Below are 20437 nucleotides of genomic sequence, written 5' to 3'. Positions count from 1 at the left end.
AGAACGGGCAGCAGCCGGACCGGAGGACGGTTAACGAGATACAGCATGGTTCATGAGATACAGCCTGGTGACGGACAGCGGAGTCTTAGTAATAGTTTTTACCCCTTGGGTACTTCCGTACCCAAGGGGTAAAAACTAAATGCTATTGGCCGCAGCGACGCGTCACCGAGTGATCATCGCTGTATCGAGTAATAGTCATTGATAAGCATAAAACATAGTGACATGGTAATAGTCATTGATAAGCATAACATAGTGACATGGTAATAGTCATTTATTAGCATAATATAGTGACATAGTAATAGCTATCTTATCTTATCTTACCTTCCACGCTTGTAGTAGGGGTGGCGCAGGATGTTCTTGACCTGGACAATCTGGAAGGGCAGGGGCTCCTCATCTATTCCGAGTTTCCATTCTCCTCCCTTGATGAGAACGTTCTTGGCTTGGAGCCTGTTGAAAAGGGAATACAGTTAGATAACGTAACGCGGGTAACGTTCTGCCTATGGCACTCAAACATGATCATTAACGGAGGCTCGTCCAAACTCAAGGTGTGCCAGCGAGCGATGGAGCGCAGTATACTAGGTGTTCGCAGAACTGATCGAATCAGAAACACGGAACTGCGCTCCAGAACTCGAGTTGTAGATGTAGGTGTGCCAAGACCGCTAAGATTAAGTGGGACTGGGCGGGACATGTCTTTGCCCAGCAGTGGGACACTAAACCAGGCTAACAAAAAAAAACGTAAAGACGTGAGGTCCTTTTAGCACAGTTATGTTCGTCTATATGAAGTGTTTTATTTTTATTTTTTGTGCTAATTAATATTACGTATACAACATTGTACAGACATCAGAGTTTTCTATAGATAGGCAAATTAAATTGTTGCTTCTCTAGTGTCCTAACCTAGGTTGGGCTCTCAAGAAGCTTTTGATTCTGGATAGAAATGGAATTGACGGGCACATTTTTTTTGGAATAAAATGTACATTTTGTTTATTACTGTACATTTTTCCAAAACATTTAAAAGTCAGGGTCTCCTAAGACCATTATCGCCTGGTAGCATGGAATCAACTAGGTACCCTTAGTGCCCTATTTATAAATCCATCCTGTATACGAAATTCATCTTTATCTAACAACAACACTCCTGAGCTTATTGAGTCGATTTGTGTAAGAATGTCCCAAAATATTAATTTCTTTTGTAAAAACTGTGCCTAATAAAACGTCAATACAAGACGCGGATGTGACAACAACATCACGCCTAAAACACGCCTAAATGTAACTAACAACTATGGATTTATGTCCGAAATAAAATGATTTTATTTATTTATTTATTTAATGACACCTTGCAAAAACTGTGCCTAACAAAATCCTTATCATATCAGTTTCAGTTCGCGAAATTCCTAACATTGACATCAATTTGACGCCTTGACACTTCCAGTCATTATCTGGCCATATCTAATGACACATTGTCTGACAGGAATGCCGCTAAACAGCCTGACGAAAGTTGACCCAGATGGCTGTTGCAATAAGTTTTCTCTAGACCCCTTAAGATGTGTTTGTCTCTGCGTATATATTACGCTGTTGGTCTGAAGCAACTTAGGCGCCTATTCCTTTTCAGTGTCAATATATCGTCAGGTGACAAGCAAAACTCACTATGTACCATCACAAGTTCATAGCCATAGTGAACCATATTAGTACGAAAAGAAGGTTGATTTTTGTTTAATTATTTTTTAGTAAATAATTAGTGAGTTTTGCTTGTCACCTGACGATATATCCCTAGTTAAAAAGATATTACAATTATGGCTTATTTATTATGTTTATTTTAGACTTACTATGTGACAACAACATCAATTCAGGCCTGGTGATGACACCTCCATACAAAACTCCAGATACTACTGTTCATATAAGGAAAACCATGGATATCCCACACAACAACATCAGGACAGGACTGATGATGACACCTACACTATACACAAGAGCCTCCTGTTGGTGTGGAGGAGTGTGGCCTGTCAGGGTATCTATTTTCACTGGTATTTTTACTTACCCATCGACGCAAGACGCGGATGTGACAACAACATCAGGCCTGGTGATGACACCTCCACACAACAGACTCCTGTTGATCTGGACGAGTACCATGGGCTGCCAGGGTATCAATCTTCACTGGTATTATTACTTACCCATCGAGGCAAGACGCGGATGTGACAACAACATCAGGCCTGGTGATGACACCTCCACACAACAGACTCTTGTTGGTCTGCAGGAGTACCATGGCCTGCCAGGGGATCTCGGCGAAGTCCACTTCGTTTTCGTTGCGGTTGCCGTACGGTTTCTGGCCCTGGTGGGGAACAGTTATGTCAGAATAGGAATAATTTAGGGGTAAAAGTGGAGATGAAGTTCTCTTTTATTTCAAACATTGTTATCTTGTTAGCAGTAGATTTGATTTTTGGTTTTTAGAAAAACAATATCACTATATAGTATAAAACAAAGTCGCTTCCCGCTGTCTGTCTGTCCCTATGTATGCTTAGATCTTTAAAACTACGCAACGGATTTTAATGCGGTTTTTTTAATACATAGAGTGATTCAAGAGGAAGGTTTATGTATAATTTATTAACCCGTACGAAGCCGGGGCGGGTCGCTAGTATACCTATATACTAGAGTACCTAAGTAAGTAGATTTTAGTGATTTAAAAAGTACTGATATACGCTGAGTTATTAACTTAGGAAACTTAAGTAGGTAGCGGTTTGGTACCTAAGTAGGTAGGTATTAGGTGGGCTATTAATATTGGTTTTAGCAGTAAGCATGTTTACCTTGTATGTCAGAAAACATGTCAATAAAAATGTGTTTGGAATTTAGGAAAACAAGATGTCTTCTTGGACTTTACTCATCTTATAAAATTATTAAATCTTGTTTGAGACATCGGGCCTTTTGCTTCTGAAGCTTCTAGCCGTGAATAGTCGTGATGGTGATACATTATTAGATAACTTATAAGAATAGCGGTTACACATACATAATACGAGTATCACTGCTTTAAGCAATTTAATTTGAAAGACATAATTCATCTTATAAACGGCCCAATATTTTATAGTTATGGATATTGCAACGAAGCATATTATTTTAGGCTTTTTGAACTGTTTGAAGTAGGTATGTAGGTATATATAGTATTTGCAAGTGGCATATAATTTTTTGGTGTCTAATGCTATAAAATAGATCTAATCCCTTCAGTCCACTGCGTTAGACAGCAATGTATGTTTATTTTTTCTACTCCAGCACTTAAATGTGTCAATTAAATGACTGACAGTGATATCTAAAGCAATGTCATTTGAATGATTTGTCTATAGGCTCATAAGATGACTGCTAGCAGTCATCTTATGAGTATAATACAACTGCTTTATTTTATTTAAAGATACAAGTTCCGATCATCTTGATTGAAAGAGGTATGTTTTCATTTACAATAATAACTCTTTTTTTTTTTTTAATAATAACTCAATTTTTTTTAAATAATAACTCTTTTTTTTTTTTTTTTTTGCTGCAGCTGTCACTGTTGCATAAACTACTAATGTACAATAATGAGTATAATTATAATCGTGTCGTATCGAAAACTTAAAGCCCCCTCCACACGTGCGCGAATCACGGCGCGAAGCCGCGAACACGAGTGTGAAGTCGATTTCGCAGATCTACGATTCTTCGTGTGACGTAATTAATGGATGACCCCTTAATGATGACATTGGCACACTTTCTCAAGTTTCTGACTGCAAACATGCACAGTTCGCTTGGTCTGACTCAAAGTTGATGATGATGCTGTGAGTGTGTAAAGACGAAAATCACTTACATTGAACAATCCACACTGTCCTCCGGCGCTGTAGCGACTCAAGAACACTCTAGAAGCCGAATCTGAGTACTCATTTTCCACATTGAATCCGCCTCCCTGGCTCACGGAAAACCCGGAGCCTTGGCGGACACCTTGGCCGAATCCTTGGCTGACACCTTGGCCGAATCCTTGGCTGACACCTTGGCCGAAACCTTGGCTGACACCTTGGCCGAAACCTTGGCTGACTGCTTGGCCGACCCCTTGGCTAACCCCTTGGCCGAAACCTTGGCTGACTCCTTGGCCGAATCCTTGGCTGACGGCTTGACCTTGGCCGGCGATGACGGCTTGACCTTGGCCGCCGGTGACGGCGTTACCGCGGTTGGCCTGTTGGCTTTGGGCGATGCTTTGGTCTCTGGAGTTAAAAGCGGCCTGCTGGCAAAATTGTTATCGATAATTGGTTGCCGCGAAGGTACTTTAGAGCGGTTAGAGTTTAATAACACTTTAATGCCGTGTATGTTGTGGGAATGAATAAAGAAATTATCTATCTATCTATCTATCTAATACAAATATATGACGTGAGGTAACGGCCAATCATTCTAGAGTCCGTATAATGTCTAAGCTACTAGTAGTAGCTATGCCGCCTTGAGCGATGGCATCCTGACATTGCTGTATGACTTGACCTCGAGTTTATAACTATACCTAGTAGTTTGTACATACCTGTTCTTGTACAGACACTTGCGACCCGAAGCCAACCTGTCCTCTGCCGCCCTGAGCGAAGGCGCCTTGCCCTTGCTGTACGATTTGTCCTTGGCCAGTGGTCACGCTTTGACCTTGCCCTTGCCGCACGATTTGACCTTGGCCAGTGGTCACGCTTTGACCTTGCCCTTGCCGCACGATTTGACCTTGGCCAGTGGTCACGCCTTGACCTTTCCCTTGCTGCACGATTTGACCTTGGCCAGTGGTCACAGCTTGACCTTGACCGCGCTGGGTTTGAGCGAACGAGCTGCTGCTGAACTGGGACTGGGAGTTAAATTGACCTGAGACAAAAAAAAATACCGTTTTAATTCAAGATTCGGCCACAATACATAATAGCTTATTACTCATATACATTTTCTCTTTGTTATGTGTTTAAAAAAAGACTTATTGGATATTAATGGAAGTAGGTCAAATTTAAAACATACTTAATGTCTAATCAATCATTACAGATATAAAGAGACTAGTGAAACTAAAAAAACTCTACTGTAGCTAAAGCTTGAATAGAACCAGCATTCATAGCTAAAATCAGAAGACCTTTAAAATATGCCTAATATTCAGTAAGTGTTAATAAAAATAAACACTTACCAGCCGATCCCTGACCTCCAACACCAATCTGTCCCTGACCGCCGAATCCGAGCTGACCTTGGCCGACCTGACTGGCCTGGCCTTGGCCGCGGACCTCATATTGACCTTGGCCGACCTGACTGGCCTGACCTTGGCCGCGGACCTCGTATTGACCTTGGCCGCCCTTGACGTACGACGTTTGAGTGACGGAGGGGAATCCTGGGGTCACTTGGTTAGGGCCGAAGGTTGGAGTCGGTTTGGTCGTTGACCTGTTAAAAAAAAATTGGTAATTATTGTTAAACAGCTGCCAGATACTTCGCGTAGAAGCTTTTAGGCTGCCCCCCTTGCACCTAAAGTATTGTCTGAACGTATTGAGTACCTACTAACAATATGGGGGGGAGTATTAACATAAAGTCGGCTGTGCCGACTGGTCTGCCAATGATGGGTGAACTTCTAGTGAACTTCTGCTGTCTGGAGTATACTACTACTACTACTAGCAACCAATACTTGTAGACATTCTGCTATCTTACCTGAAGTTATTAAGGAGGGTGGAGCCAGTGATAGGAGGCCTGGCTGTGACAGCTGGTGAGCCTCTACTGTCTAAAGTTTATTACTAGCAACCAACACTTGTAGACATTCTACTATCTTACCTGAAGTTGTTAAGGAGGGTGGAGCCAGTGATAGGAGGCCTGGCTGTGACAGCTGGTGAGCCTCTACTGTCTAAAGTTTACTACTAGCAACCAACACTTGTAAACATTCTACTATCTTACCTGAAGTTATTAAGGAGGGTGGAGCCAGTGATAGGAGGCCTGGCTGTGGCAGCTGGTGAGCCTCTACTGTCTAAAGTTTACTACTAGCAACCAACACTTGTAGACATTCTACTATCTTACCTGAAGTTGTATAGGAGGGTGGTGCCAGTGATAGGGGGCCTGGCTGTGACAGCTGGTGAGCCTCTACTGTCTAAAGTTTACTACTAGCAACCAACACTTGTAGACATTCTACTATCTTACCTGAAGTTGTTAAGGAGGGTGGAGCCAGTGATAGGGGGCCTGGCTGTGACGGCTGGTCTGCCAATGCTGGGTGAGCCTCTGCTGTCTGGAGTGTACTTGCCGTCGTTTCCACCGAACGTGTTGGGTACCCATTTGCCTGTACAGATTAAAATAAGCAACAGTTCTCAGAGGAACAATTGGTACAACATTTTTTTAAATAATATTTAACTAAAAACATCCAGCTCGAGCGGTACTCAGTTTATATACTCACTAGAAACGTAAAATTAACCGAGGTAAGGTCATAAAATAAAATCTATCGCTGGGAAGGCTGTCATAGGGCACGAACTCTCGTATTTGTATACGTACGTTGCTCAGACACAGTCACAAAACAAGAGCTTTTAGGATGACTCATGTTAGACCGGGCCTCGTTTTCTATGGTAAGCATAGGTTTCTATGGAAAACATCACGGGGCTCGTTTTCTATGGAAAGAATCATCTTCATCAGCAAAGATCATCTGTCATCACAGGCCTTTGCGTCTATTGCACACGATTTATGCATTGCGGCACGACCTTGGCAGAGAAAGCTCATGCCACCTGAGGTCACTTGTCAGCTGTCATAGAAAAGTAAGCGCTGGAAGCTCCGGCCCGGACACGGCCCGGCCTAACGTGAGTCATCCTTTACTCCTTCTGATCTTTTGTAAGTGGATTGAGCAAGAGTTAAAAGCGACGAAGGAGCATGTAGACGGTCTTTACCGCATTGACCTTACTGTAATAGTACATTTTATGGATAAGGGATAAGTGGGGTAACTTACCAAGTTGGTTGACTGGCCAGGGATCGGTGTAGAAGGGATCGCGACAACACTTGCCGACGCGTCCAGTCTCAAGATCCTTGCAATCCTGTTGAAGGAAAAAATAGGAAGATTAATTTTATGTTTGCCAAGAAACAATTCTGTTCTATACCAGTCGAGAGAACGTATCTCAAATACCAACTAATGGTTCTATAAAAGACCTAAGAAGGTCGTATAACGCCGATTTGGCGCAGATATATCTCCATTCAGTGATATAGTAGAACTCTAAATGTCAGTCGTGATATTTAAGGTCTATAAAATTGATGGAATGGTGACTCTTGCGCCAATTTGTTGACATATGGAGCATAGGGACCTATATGGATAGGGCCCCAAGGCATTGAGTTACTGGTCAAATGAAATAAAGAGGGTAGAAAAAGGCTTGTCGCTTGTGAAAATAGTTTGACTATTTTCGGCCCCTGAGTCAATGTGAGGATGGTTCTGCGTCTTACCGTAAGTGGGACTCTGTAGGCCTCCTGGTCTCTAGTCAGGGCAATAGTGGTGTTGGAGATGACGCCCTCGGCTGTGCAGTACTCGATGGGGGTACACTTGAGAGCTGCGGCGCAGCCTGATGGCACTTCACCTGAAGAGAGGAAGATTATGAAAAACTAGCCAATTTTTTTTTCATAATCTTGATATTGACTTTTCTCATTAAGTTTGTGAGATTAGGTTATAAGAATGATGATAATTCAATACTTACTAGGAGGAGCAGGCACAGGAGTTCTAGTAGGTCCAGGCCTCGAAGTGTCCAAGATGAGCTGTCCTTCGTTGTAAGTCGGGGGTCCTGGCAGCCTTGTCTCCGTGTTGAAGCTAGGCTCGCCAATAGGAGGCAAGTATCCCGGGGCTGCAGTCGACGGGGTGGGGGGAAGGTACGTCGGCCGGGGGGTGGTAGGGCGAGGGGCGAACGTAGACGGGAAAGCGGTTGAAGACACCACGTTTGAGCCCTGGTTAGTGTTATCAGGAGGCAGGTAAGGAATGCCCGGCTTAAGCCCGCTTCCAGGTCTGAAGATTCCAGCATTCTCGCTTCCTGATGAGAAGGAGTCAGTTTCGACGAAGTTGGATTGACTAGTTTGCTTGTAAACAACTTCGTTTCCTCCGAAGCGGCCAGCGGTGGTCGGGGCGACTGTGGATCCCACTCCAAATCCGGCTCCGAATTTGGTTCCAGAGCTTCCGAATCCTGTTCCTCTGGTCGTTGATCCGAAAGTAGATGAGCTGGATTCGACAGCTTTGTTCACTGATCCGGTTCCAAAAGTACCTTGGGCACCGAAGCCTTGGGTTCCTTGTCCGAAGCTTGAGGCCGTTGAGCCACGGTTAGCGTTAAAGGTTGAAGAGCCGGCTCCAAAACCGGCCTGTCCAGTGGTTCCACTAGCGCCAGCGTTGAATGAAGATCCTGAGCCTCGGCTGCCGAAGGCCTGTCCTGATTGGCTGCCGAACGCGCTTTGTCCTGACTGGCTGGAACCGAATGCGCTTTGTCCTGACTGGCCGGAACCGAACGCGCTTTGTCCTGACTGGCTGGAACCGAAAGCGCTTTGTCCTGTTTGGCCAGCGCCGAAAGCGCTCTGTCCTGATTGGCCAGCGCCGAAAGCACTTTGCCCAGATTGGCTGCTGCCAGCAGCCGCGCCAAAGCCGTTGTTTCCTGATTGGCTAGATGACACGAACAGTCCTCCTTGACGGTTGCTATTGGAGGAGCTGCTGCCGCTGTAGGTGCCAGCTCCGACTCCGAGGGAACCTTGGAGGTCGCTGGCTCCAGCAAGGGTGGAGATTTCGATGCGGCAGCAAATTTCGGTTCTGGTGTTGCAGTATTGTTTCTGTAACAATGAGACATAACGTTCAGCATTTTCGCAATGTTGAAGTCGAAATTCCTGAACTATCTGCTGGCGTGACCAAAAAAATACATATTATAATATACAAATATCAGATAAAGTGACAATATTTAGTGTTGATTCGTGACATCGAGACTGATGAAATTATTATAGTTTGTAGCTTTCTATTAGTAGAGCCCGAAGGCTTATCCTATTGTCTATTGTTCAGTAAAACCGCACGTGCTACTTACCTGCAAAAAGGGTCCTAATTATTCTATTTGGCACCTGAGCGCGGGCTAGTCCAACGCTCAAAAAACCAGTGTAGGTGCGCTCTCCGATAACGCGCCTTTGTTACGCATCTCAATGAGTTCAATGACACATTTTAGACTGGTTGCTTGGTTGGTTGGTTGGTTGGTTGGTTGGTTGGTTGGTGGCGTTCGACTCGCCGGCACTCAGTAACCGAAGTACCGATTTTTTATGCAGGTGGTTGTGGCACGTGGCACGAGCGGTTTTACTTAACAATAGACAATAGGATTATCCTTCGGGCTCTATTAGAAAGCTACAAACTATTTTTTTTTATTATACACGGGTCTAGCTCTAGCGGCTTTTATTCTATCTAAAGTGATCCGTTTAAAAATAATGTAAAATTGATACATAACCTATTTGAAAAAAAAAAATAAAGCGCTTTGAGAAAATATTATTTTGTTTATATATACATAGTTTATACGCAACCCTACATTAAGCATGACCCGACATGCTCTTGGTCAGTTTTTATCAGACCAGGTATGTATTTGTGATTATTACTTACTATGATAATCAGGAGCCCATAAAATTATTATTACAAAACCTTGTTTGACGCAATCATTAATAATGATCATTTATAATGATGATTACTGTCAGTTTATTAATAATCGTCAGTAAAGACAAATTGAATGCATAAATAGGCTTGTTACATTGTTAGGAAATGCGTATGAGAGACATATAAATAAGAAAGACTGTCAATATGACTATTGTCAAGTTGCGTTCCTCAATGAATATATTATACTTAAATGCTCATTAAAGTCAAGCGTGAACATTTTATTGTAGTTAACAAAGAAAGAGGACGACTACGGGAGAACGCTTTTCCATAAAAATGTAGTCCCCATTTTCCTCTCTGGATATTAAAATACCGAGCTTTTTTTAACAAAATTTGGTGTTAAAATTTTGATATTTTTTACTATTATCAGAGTTAGGAGGGCCTTTCTATTTCAAACCATAGTCTGTCAAGCTGGAAAGTCAGTAGCAATGTATAAGCAAACTAAACTATTGTATCCCTATAGTTCGTTTTTTTAGCATTAGAAATAAGGTAAACAATCTTGATATGCCTTTTAATTGAAAAACACATTTTAAAAATAAGTTACGGGAAATATGTAACAATTATGAATCTAATACGATCATTTATATTCTTCTGCTTTCATAAGTAATAGTTACTGATTTTTAAATAGCGTTTTTCAATTAAAAGATATGTCAAGATCGCTTACCTTCTTGCAAGTTCTTTCTAATGCTAAAAAAAACGAACTATAGGAAACGAACAAAAAGCAGCAATGTACATCGAACAACGATGAAATGTAAACAAAACAGTTCCACAGATAAGACATAAATGACACGCAATTTTCGAACAATTCAAACGTGGTGTTGCTATCCCCTCGATTTTTGCCGCCTTTTCCTACTGACAAGATTTGCTTGACCAATACGTTATATTTCATTTAATTATTATCAAAGTAATATAAGTAAGTGCACTGAACGGGCCTGCTATAGTTTGTCTAAGGACTCTCATTTCAAACATAGATAGAGAGAATCATACTATATTTATCTTACACTAGTACTAGCACCCAAAAGAAAAGAATGAGTACCTATAGTTTTTTTTTGTTCTTATTTACAGACAAATTGGTTTGACCAACTATAAATAGTTTTTTCTACTCCCGTACTTTTATTTGTCATTTAAAAGGTCGTACACACACCTTTAAACCCCTATTTTATAGTTGTCAAGACAAGTCTTTAGTCTATTCCCCAAAAAAGTATTTGTGCATACACCTTGGAGGATATAATCAAACGGAGACGCCATGTCTGTAATTTTCTGTACAAAACAGTCTGCCGATTTTTGCGGGGGAGGGGAACGTCAAATGTATGCGTAACGTAAAAATAGCCATGTCAGATAAACGTCAGTCCATACATTGTGTATGACCGTTGGCCGCCTATTTTCGACAGAGGGGAAAGCCTGTTAATGGCTACTCCGTTTAGTTGTATCCTCCAAGGCATACACGCAGTATCTTTTTGGTACTTTTACGATACTTCGTGTAATCACCACTTAAAAAATATTGTATGAAATACATTGTTGCCAACCTAATTTTAATTGTCATCTCTGACAGATGAGTACTAACTAGTAGAAACAATAAAATTGCTTCAGAAGTCAGAAACGCGCATGTGACACCCGTAATATAGCGAGATCCATAGACTACGAACACCGCTTAGCATTGCTTGTTAGTCTCCATGGGCTACTGTGGCCAAAATCGAGGAAAAAACTGTCAAAAATTGTAATTTAACTAAGAGCAAGTACCAGGGCCTCATGAGTTACAAGAAGGTGTCGCTGACCAACCGGCCGTGGGGCGCGGGGCGCGGTGGCCGGGTTTGGTTTGTTTACCCACATATATGTCCTATATGATTCCACTTGTTTAAAGTATTATTTTTGTTGAATGAAAAATATTTGTTAAATTGTGTTTGGTCGTAGAAAAAGTATTGTATGCAACGTTGTTTAACTGAGTCAAAAAATACTCGTGGCGTCTTTATTAACAATTTTCGGCTTCGCCTCAAATTGTTACTCACGCCATCGCCACTCGCCTTTTTTGACCTCTCTTAAACAACGGTTGCATAAAATACTATATCTCTATTGTTATTCAACTTTTTTCCGCGTTTTCCTTGATATCGAAAAATTTTCCGTGCTCTTAAAGTTATTCATGTGACACAAACATTGCACAAACATCATAAAACCGCAAATTACTACCAACATAAAGACTATTAAAGATAAACTGTTTTGTTAGAGCAAATTTATTATGTGTCAAAATGTTGTTATTGCAAAATTATAACATCAAAATCGATTTTATAATAACGACCGAACAACTGATAAACAATCAATTCGATTGGACCTCTATTTTAGTCGAGATGACGTTCTATTCGAAATTAATTGTCATTTTTTTTTACTTATTAAAGTTTACTTTTTTTTTTTGAGTGAAACTTCATTTATTAGGTAGTAGGTATTGTCATTGCAAACAATTTTGACAAATATCGAACGATATGGCAGTTCGAACTTTAGTTTGTCTTTGAACTAGCGACCCGCCCAGGCTTCGCACGGGTTAACAAATTATACATAAACCTTCCTCTTGAATCACTCTAGATAAGTATATCTATTAAAACCGCATCAAAATCCGTTGCGTAGTTTTAAAGATTTAAGCATACATAGGGACAGACAGGCAGCGGGAAGCGACTTTGTTTTATATTAAATATGTCGTGATTAATTAAACCTTGTTCAGTATAACAATCTTAATACATTTTTGACATTCGGAATCACACAGCTTGAGACATTAATAAATAACCCCTCCCCCTCCTCCTAGAGTCAGACCAAGATAAGTCTGCAACGATTTTGATAGCACACGCAGTGCAACTGTTGTTTTAAACGTCAAACTCTACGAAATTATGACGTATAGGTAAATAACACTTGCACAGCGTGTTCTATCAAAATTGTTGCAGACTTATCTTGGTCTAACTCTACTATGCCCTACTATGTTGCAAAATATGTAGTTTTGCAATTTCTGCCTTAGGGTTTTTTTTTTAGAAAATATCGCCCTAGGGTACAAGATGACTTTTTGACAGCCATGGTCGTCAAAAGAAATGATATAAAGGTCAAATTGCGATATATTGTCGCGGCGAGGGGTCACGGGTGACACGCGCTTGTTTTTACTGTACAATCGCGTACAAAAGTGACTTAATAAAAACTTGGTAATATACAATTAAAAAATAATTTTAGACGTGTTTAATGACTTCTCTTTAATCTACATAATATAGTAACATATTGCAATCAACCTAATTTTAAAGGTAATATAGGAATAGATTTAGCACCATAGAGTCCATAGATCTAATTGACCGACGCGTTAAATAGCGAAGGCGTTTTAACTCGGGCATTTTGCTTTCGTGTGTCCGGATGTTCTCCTCTACAGGTCGCAATTCTTAACAGATTCTCGTGAAGATTTGTGAGCAGCAGATTCTAGTTCTATGATTAAAAAAAAATTGTCGATCCAGTTTTTGGATTTTTTTCAAAATGAGGTAATTGGCATAAATTACTTAAGACAAATGCGCCTATGGCGCTTAAGACCATTGTGAGTTTACTGTGAAAACGACTCAACTAACTAAGTATTTTTCACTTTAACAATTTATAAGCTTAACTCGAGGTCCTAACAGCTCACATAACCACTACTATAATGATATTGCTAGAATTAAAATGGCCGAAAAAAAAATGTTAATAAGAAAAATTTATCGGGATAACAGATGCTTCGAAAAGTCACATGATTTACTTGGCTGACGCGACGACCCAAAATAAGCCTTGGCCTCGCAACACAAGAGAACGCCATTTTGCTCGGTCCAGAGCAGTATCACGACAGCTCACGAAGATCTACCTCCACACTCTATTCCCAACGATATTTAGGATGACCAACAGGACGTGACTACTTCCATACATTATCTAAATTTCGATTGTAAACGGTTTTACTAGTTTTATTCTGTATAAACAGCTGTGTGCGCGAGTGTACCAGCGCGTGCGCAACGATGAGTGATGGATGCTGAACCAACGTTTGTGCAACGGTTCGATTCCCGGTAGGTACACATCAAACAATGTCGAAAATGTTTATCGTTTTTATTATTAAGGGGCCCACTGATTACCAGTCCGCCGGACGATATCGGCCTGTCAGTTGTTCGGAACTGTCAACTTTTTGTTCTAACTGACAGGTCTATATCGTCCGGCGGACTGATAATCAGTGGGCCCCTTTAATATCTGGGAGACCCAGCTTTGCTCGGAAAACATAAAAACTCAAAAAATTAGCGTTTACCCAAAGATAAGACTAGTTAGCTAGATCGATTTATCGCCCCCGAAAACCCCCATATAGCAAATTTCATCGAAATCTTTAGAGCCGATTCCGAGATCCCCGAAATATATATACATATATATAAAGAAATAAATAAACAAGAATTGCTCGTTTAAAGGTATAAGGTATAAATAAACAAGAATTGCTCGTTTAAAGGGATAAGATAAGATATACGGGCCAATTTAACCCTTAAATTGGCAAGAGTAAAAATTTGTAAAAACAAGTAATATAGTATCATACCTTTATTTAATACCGTCTGGGGGTCTACAGAAAAATGTTTAAAAAAATCCAGTATTATTAGTTTTTCAGAAAATCTATGTACATCACTATGCACGTTGCCAACTTTATAACAAGGAAAGTAACATTCTTGTATGTAAACGCTGGTTACCGCTGCCAAGAAGCCAGTAAAATATTATATAAAAATTAACGTAAATTATTATGAAAAAATATAATTTAGTGTGGATCTGTCAAAAGCAATTTAGTTTTTTTGTTTCTCCGACGATGAAACAATGGAGCATATTGCATTTGATGCAATAAAATTTCGTCTTTCCCTCCTTGCAGTATCTGCAGCATACATTTTTCGGTCCACTCTCAGGAAAATGCCCCAAGTTGTTAAACCAAAGACTGTCTGTAGGACTCTATTTCACAACCTTTTGTATTTTTTTTTGTTATGGCACAGTTTCTCAACTTTCATTTCATCGGTTACCAATCTTCGCCGCTTTACAATGTCCTTTGAATAGCTCAAACCGGAAGTTCTAAAAGTAGGTAACCTAAAGCTGTATCTAATTGGTTTTTTTTTTCAGGCTGGTACATTTCACGTGTTTATATGAAGCTCTTGTTACCCTAGTAGTTAATGGCGATGAGTGTTCAAGTGTTGGTAGATGGCATGGCTACGGATTGTACAGAGTTTAATGTGGGCAAGGCATCGTAAATAACTGTAGATGGAGAATGTAGAAGTTCCTCTAATATGGTCGAAAGACAATCAACGTGCTTTCAGAATTAATCCGTGCTTGATTATATTATTTATCGGGGGTCCCTTTGTTTCACATAAAGTTTTAAGTCATAGTGTATTGTTTGTCATATTTTCATTACTTAGTCATAAAACTTAAATCGTTAATTTTTCAGGACTTTCGTAAGGTTATCCTATAGATAGGTTATGTTAGGTTTGTTTTATAGCAATCCTGAAAAGTAACGCGTGTCTGAACCAAACAAATTATGACTAACGAAAATGCGGACAAACAATACATTATGACTTAATTTTTTTTGGGAAACAATAGAGACCCGCTATCATCAGAATAGAATTGTGTAAATGCGTGTAGGCTCCTCATCGGAATCAGTCAGATTCATCATCAGAACATACATTTTTTACGGGAATTAAAGCCAAAATCTTATGTGATCTACACAGTGCTAAGTACTACAGACAAAGAAAGGAAAGCATACTGCTTAAAATATTTTAAATAAACAAGGACACGCAAAATCGTTAGTTTCAAAACAAAAGTTAAGTACAGATAAGTTGGTAATGTACACCGCGGTTACCTATGTTTATTTACCGTGTAGTTGGCAACGTACACGGTGGTTACCGTGGTTGAATGTAAGTACATCTTTACAAACTTGTCAACGGTAACTGTGGTGTACATTCCTATTTACCAGTGATTATCTTTATTATTATGCCTTATGCACACAAAATGATCAATTATTCATATACTTTACTATTTTCTTATAAAACACAAAACATAATAATCATAACTTGCATACAGAAAAGTTGTTAAAATTTAATCAAACTTATAAGAGGTACTGGCGAGCGTCGCCGCTTTGATCAGATTCTTTGATAGTGACGTTAATTTAAATTTTTTGTCATATCACATATTTTATTACTATTCATAACATCATTATTAAGTAGTTTCTGATAATAAAAGCTTAGAAAATTCGATATATTTATGACAGGATTTTTTATTAACTAACGTACACGGTGATGCACAATGCCAATTTAAGGGTTAAGTAAGTAAATGTGAGGGTTTCAACTAAAAGGTACCACATTATCGGTTGTCGATACGGTTGATTTCAAATTGAAGCTAGTAGCGTCTTCTGGTTAAAAACAGCACAAATATTTTTGATTGTGCACAGCAAATGAAAACTGGGTGACAAGTTGACAACAGGCTGTCTTATCGCATAGAAGCGATCTCTTAGACTTATTTAGATTTTTAATTTTGTTGTCGAATGTTTTAGACAGATTTGGATAAAATTGGGGAGATATTACATATATAGAGTTCTTGTATTCTGTAGTATAAGCGCAATTTCTCCAAATGTCCTAAAAATCTTCCACTGAGTTACCAATATGGAATTTTCGTAAATTTTGATACTGATAATGAACATTTTCGGTACAAGTTGTGATTTCAAAGTTCATTCAACATTTTAATCTATGCGTTTTCTAGACTATTTCTTTATAAACAAAGGGCACAGCCAGCTTTTCAGTAGAAAAAGCCGTCAAATAAAAAAGTCACGCGCTAAGTTTTTTTTTTTTAATTGGAATTTGCGCGAAGACACGTATCGCACATCGCAATATAGCTGAAGATCACAGATTTCCAGCTTACCTCATCGACACAGGCATTTCCAAATGCAGTAACTAAATGCGATCTCCGATAACTTATCGAAGATCAAAGTTTAAACTCAACAACGGCATAAACAATACAAATGGCTGGATAAATCAGACAGACAGACAGACAGACATGGACGATTCGGGACAAGTCACATGTGACGTTATCTATGAAAAGGGACCTTATTGTCGATGGCGCTTACGCCATTATTAACGATGCTCCGATATAAATACAATGCCGCGCGACGCTGTGCGGCGTAAGCGCCATCGACGATAAGGTCCCTTTCCATAGATAATGCCCCACATGTGGCAAGTTAGCACAAACAACAAAACTCTTAGTATAATAAGTATGATAGTCCATTGGTGGACCTTATGCCTTTGTAATAAGGTTTTTAATTAAGGTCAAATCTTGCAAGTTATCCTCCTAAGACGCTGCGTACAAATTTTGCGTCAAAATTCCAAAAAAATGAACTTTCATTGATCAACTAAGGGTTACAAATTCGAAAACAAAACAAATGCTTCTGGGTCTCAGGAGGTTAAATTTGACCCAAAGGGATTGATTTATTCACGTGTTGACGTTTTAAAATTTGATTTTAAATGCTTTAGGAAAGGTAAAGGTCACACAATGGTGTTAATAGTTATGAGTGTCATCGGCTGAATATAATATTGCTTTGATGGTGGCGCCGCCCTGGCGTGAATGGAACATGTAAATTATATGACAGTTGACAGCTGTCAAATACTATGAAGAAAGTTAACATTTTTCCCAAGCCGTGTACACGAAAGAAATTGGTCAATTTTACATTTTGCAGTTACTCGGTCCTAGTTTGCAGTCCTATCGGTACAAGGTAGGTACCTACAATAAAAGAACACTAATTTCACCTCTGGTGCCTATACCTGTATACTTCTTAACGTTAAAATTAAACTACCTACTCTTTCTTATACTAACTAAACTAACTATTACCATAGAGAAATAAATACTGTATTTTTTTCTCTATGCCAAAGGGTAAAAACGGGACCCTATTACTAAGACTCCGCTGTTCGTACGGAACCCTTCGTGCGCGAGTCCGATTCGCACTTGGCCGGTTTATTATGACACAGTTCTAACATGTCGCAACCTTATATAAGTGTGAGCAGAGCAAATACATCGAAAAACGCTTAAAAATTGGTGCGATTTTTAATTACGTAAAGCCAATATGACGAATATGGCCAATATGATATGCGAAATATTGACTCACTGGTGTGATCATCAGTGATTAAGGGGCCGTAGTATCAAATTATGTATTATTTTATTTCTAACTAGCGACCCGCCCCGGCTTCGCACGGGTTAATAAATTATACATAAACCCTCCTCTTGAATCACTCAATTAAAAAAAACCGCATCAAAATCCGTTGCGTAGTTTTAAAGATCTAAGCATACATACAGACAGACAGACAGACAGACAGCGGGAAGCGACTGTGATTTATACTATGTAGTGATAATTATACTTCGTAAAAAATGACTTAAAACTGGGAAGTCTGATTGGGCAAATTATATTTAATTGCCGTTTTTTTTCCATAAAAGATATGGGCCAAAAACTAGCTAACCGCCACTTGCATCATTCCACTAACCCGGGGTTAACCGGTTAAACCTGGAGTTACTATGGTTACCAGTACAATTTGATACTGGGTTAACCGGTTAACCCCGGGTTAGTGGGATGGTGCAAGTACATAGAGTTAGATTAGATCAAGTTAAGTTGGTAGCGATTTTGATAGCCCAGACTGTGCAAGTGTTATTTAAACGTCATAATTTTTGACGACCGGTCTGGCCTAGTAGGTAGTGACCCTGCCTGTGAAGCCGCGGTCCTGGGTTCGAATCCCGGTAAGGGCATTTATTTGTGTGATGAGCACAGATATTTGTTCCTGAGTCATGGTTGTTTTCTATGTGTTTATGTATTTGTATATTATATATATCGTTGTCTGAGTACTCACAACACAAGCTTTCTTGAGCTTACCGTGGAGCTTAGTTAATTTGTGTAAAAATGTCCTATAATATTTATTTATTTATTTATAATTTCATAGAAATTTGACGTGTGAAACGAAAAAAACTTTAACTTTTTTTAATTACAATAGTTTTTTTTATAATATGACTACTACTACTACGTACGCTGTGTAATGATGTAGGGTGAAGCTGTTTCTTCCTATCCACCCATGTCAAAAAGCGACGTTGCGCTATCGTGCCCATATCACGCTGAATTGTTCAGTGGTCCGATTACATTATGCAACTTGCTCTTCCGTCATATGCAGCTTGTCAATTTTCTTTTAATTCGATAAGTGTTTCCACATAAGCTATTGTTATTAATTATACATAATAACTACTGTGACAGCCGTGCGAACACAGTTAACTAAGATTGTAGATCCTTGTTCATAGTACTGTTTTCATTTTTTGTTATCTTATGTTTTATTTTGGAAAGATGTGTCTCGAGTTTTTTACCGGTCCCATATTGGTATACTCTCCTCTTATTTAGGAGGGATTTGGGTGAATCAACTATTTCTTGTCACTCGTTTCGTTGCCATGGTTACGTTCTCTTGGGTCACTCTTTAAAACCAGATTTAGAAATTTTTAGAAATTCACCAAACACGCTTTTTGTGATACTTATAAACCCTTTCCATTGAGGGTCGTCCACCAAGCGTGTCAGAAGGTGGTGTACAATGTCTTCTAACAAACTATGCTACTATTGTCTCTTGGCTGACCGGACAGAATAACAACAAGAAATAGTTGATCCAACCATTTAAATCTTTTCGGGCAGTGGTGTAGGGTTAGAGCCGGCGTAGCTTTATTTGACTTTCATAGGCGCATAGTAATACGCTTGCTTGAAAAATGAAAAATTCTACGGTTCCATCACAGTACTATAAGTAAAATATTATACCGACTATTCCCATAAGTAGCTCATAAGTATTTTGAAAACACCCTGTATACAGAACCCGCAAAAAACCGGAAATAACCTGACCAATTACATGTTAATATGAAAAAAAAAAAAACAATAGACAATGAACAATGATTCTCACGAAGAAAAACCAACATTATTAGTCTGACATCTGCCTTTTTACTAAGAACCTTCCACGGATCTGGTCCGATCTAGGGCTACTTAGAAAACCTAAACCAGACACTCCTGACTTCGGGCAAACTCGGCTCCGTTCGGCTCAGTATCGCTCCGAGCATTGACGTTAATACCTATCTAAGGACGGGCTAATGGGGCACTAAACATCGTACTAGTTCAGCGGTGCTACCCACGAATTCCAGCCAATCGTGCAGTCTAACGCGACTAGTTGCGTCCAGTAGCGCGCGTAATGCGAACTCGTCAACCAATCGCGCGCGTGATGTGAACTCATCAACCAATCGCGTTGTAGCGATTTCACACCGCTGTACTGGCCCCTGTCATGCCTCATTATTATTGCCCGTAAAGCCAGTCCCTAGATATCTATGTCAATGGCTCCGAGCAATTATTAGGGTTGACACAACTTGACGTCCCTTTGCGTGCAAGACAGACCGACAAACATAGCCAAACTATAAGGGTCGTAGTTAACTACGGAACCCTATAAATAATCCTGTTACAGCGTCCACATAGTCATGTGTGTTTTATTTTCACTCATCTCGTCGGTATGCATCCGGGTTCTCGTTTTGGACTGCGTCAATTAAAAACGAACAGGACATAGTTATCGAGTACCTACCTATTTAAAGTATTTATGTGTTCGAAAAGCAATTAACTTGGCGTACAGCTGATAAAATGAATGAGTGTGTTACACGCGACGAGGAAAAGTGAATGAATATAGCAGATTAAATATGTTCATTTAATGATTTATAGTTGGTCAAAACAAATTTGTCAGTAAATAAGAACAAAAAACTATATGCATGGACTCTTCCTTATTTGCAATAAAGATATTG

The 20437-nt window shown here is 39.7% G+C and overlaps 1 protein-coding gene across 1 annotated transcript in view; it reads right to left on the bottom strand.

Annotated features, from left to right (window-relative positions):
- Positions 1-20437, bottom strand: part of LOC134660402 (AT-rich interactive domain-containing protein 1B-like) — a 71063-nt gene that overhangs the window by 16953 nt on the left and 33673 nt on the right. Inside the window, exons 3-12 of the mRNA XM_063516139.1 lie at positions 7650-8757; positions 7402-7532; positions 6917-7001; positions 6125-6262; positions 5647-5716; positions 5138-5385; positions 4514-4833; positions 3818-4225; positions 2166-2323; positions 322-447 (exon numbers count right to left, since the gene is read on the bottom strand). Of these exons, the coding sequence (XP_063372209.1) occupies positions 322-447; positions 2166-2323; positions 3818-4225; positions 4514-4833; positions 5138-5385; positions 5647-5716; positions 6125-6262; positions 6917-7001; positions 7402-7532; positions 7650-8757 (2792 nt within the window). The remainder of the gene's footprint in view (positions 1-321; positions 448-2165; positions 2324-3817; positions 4226-4513; positions 4834-5137; positions 5386-5646; positions 5717-6124; positions 6263-6916; positions 7002-7401; positions 7533-7649; positions 8758-20437) is intronic.

The sequence above is a fragment of the Cydia amplana genome, chromosome 27, assembly GCF_948474715.1.
Source record: "Cydia amplana chromosome 27, ilCydAmpl1.1, whole genome shotgun sequence".
Classification (NCBI taxonomy): domain Eukaryota; kingdom Metazoa; phylum Arthropoda; class Insecta; order Lepidoptera; family Tortricidae; genus Cydia; species Cydia amplana.
This window is presented reverse-complemented; position numbering and strand designations above follow the sequence as displayed.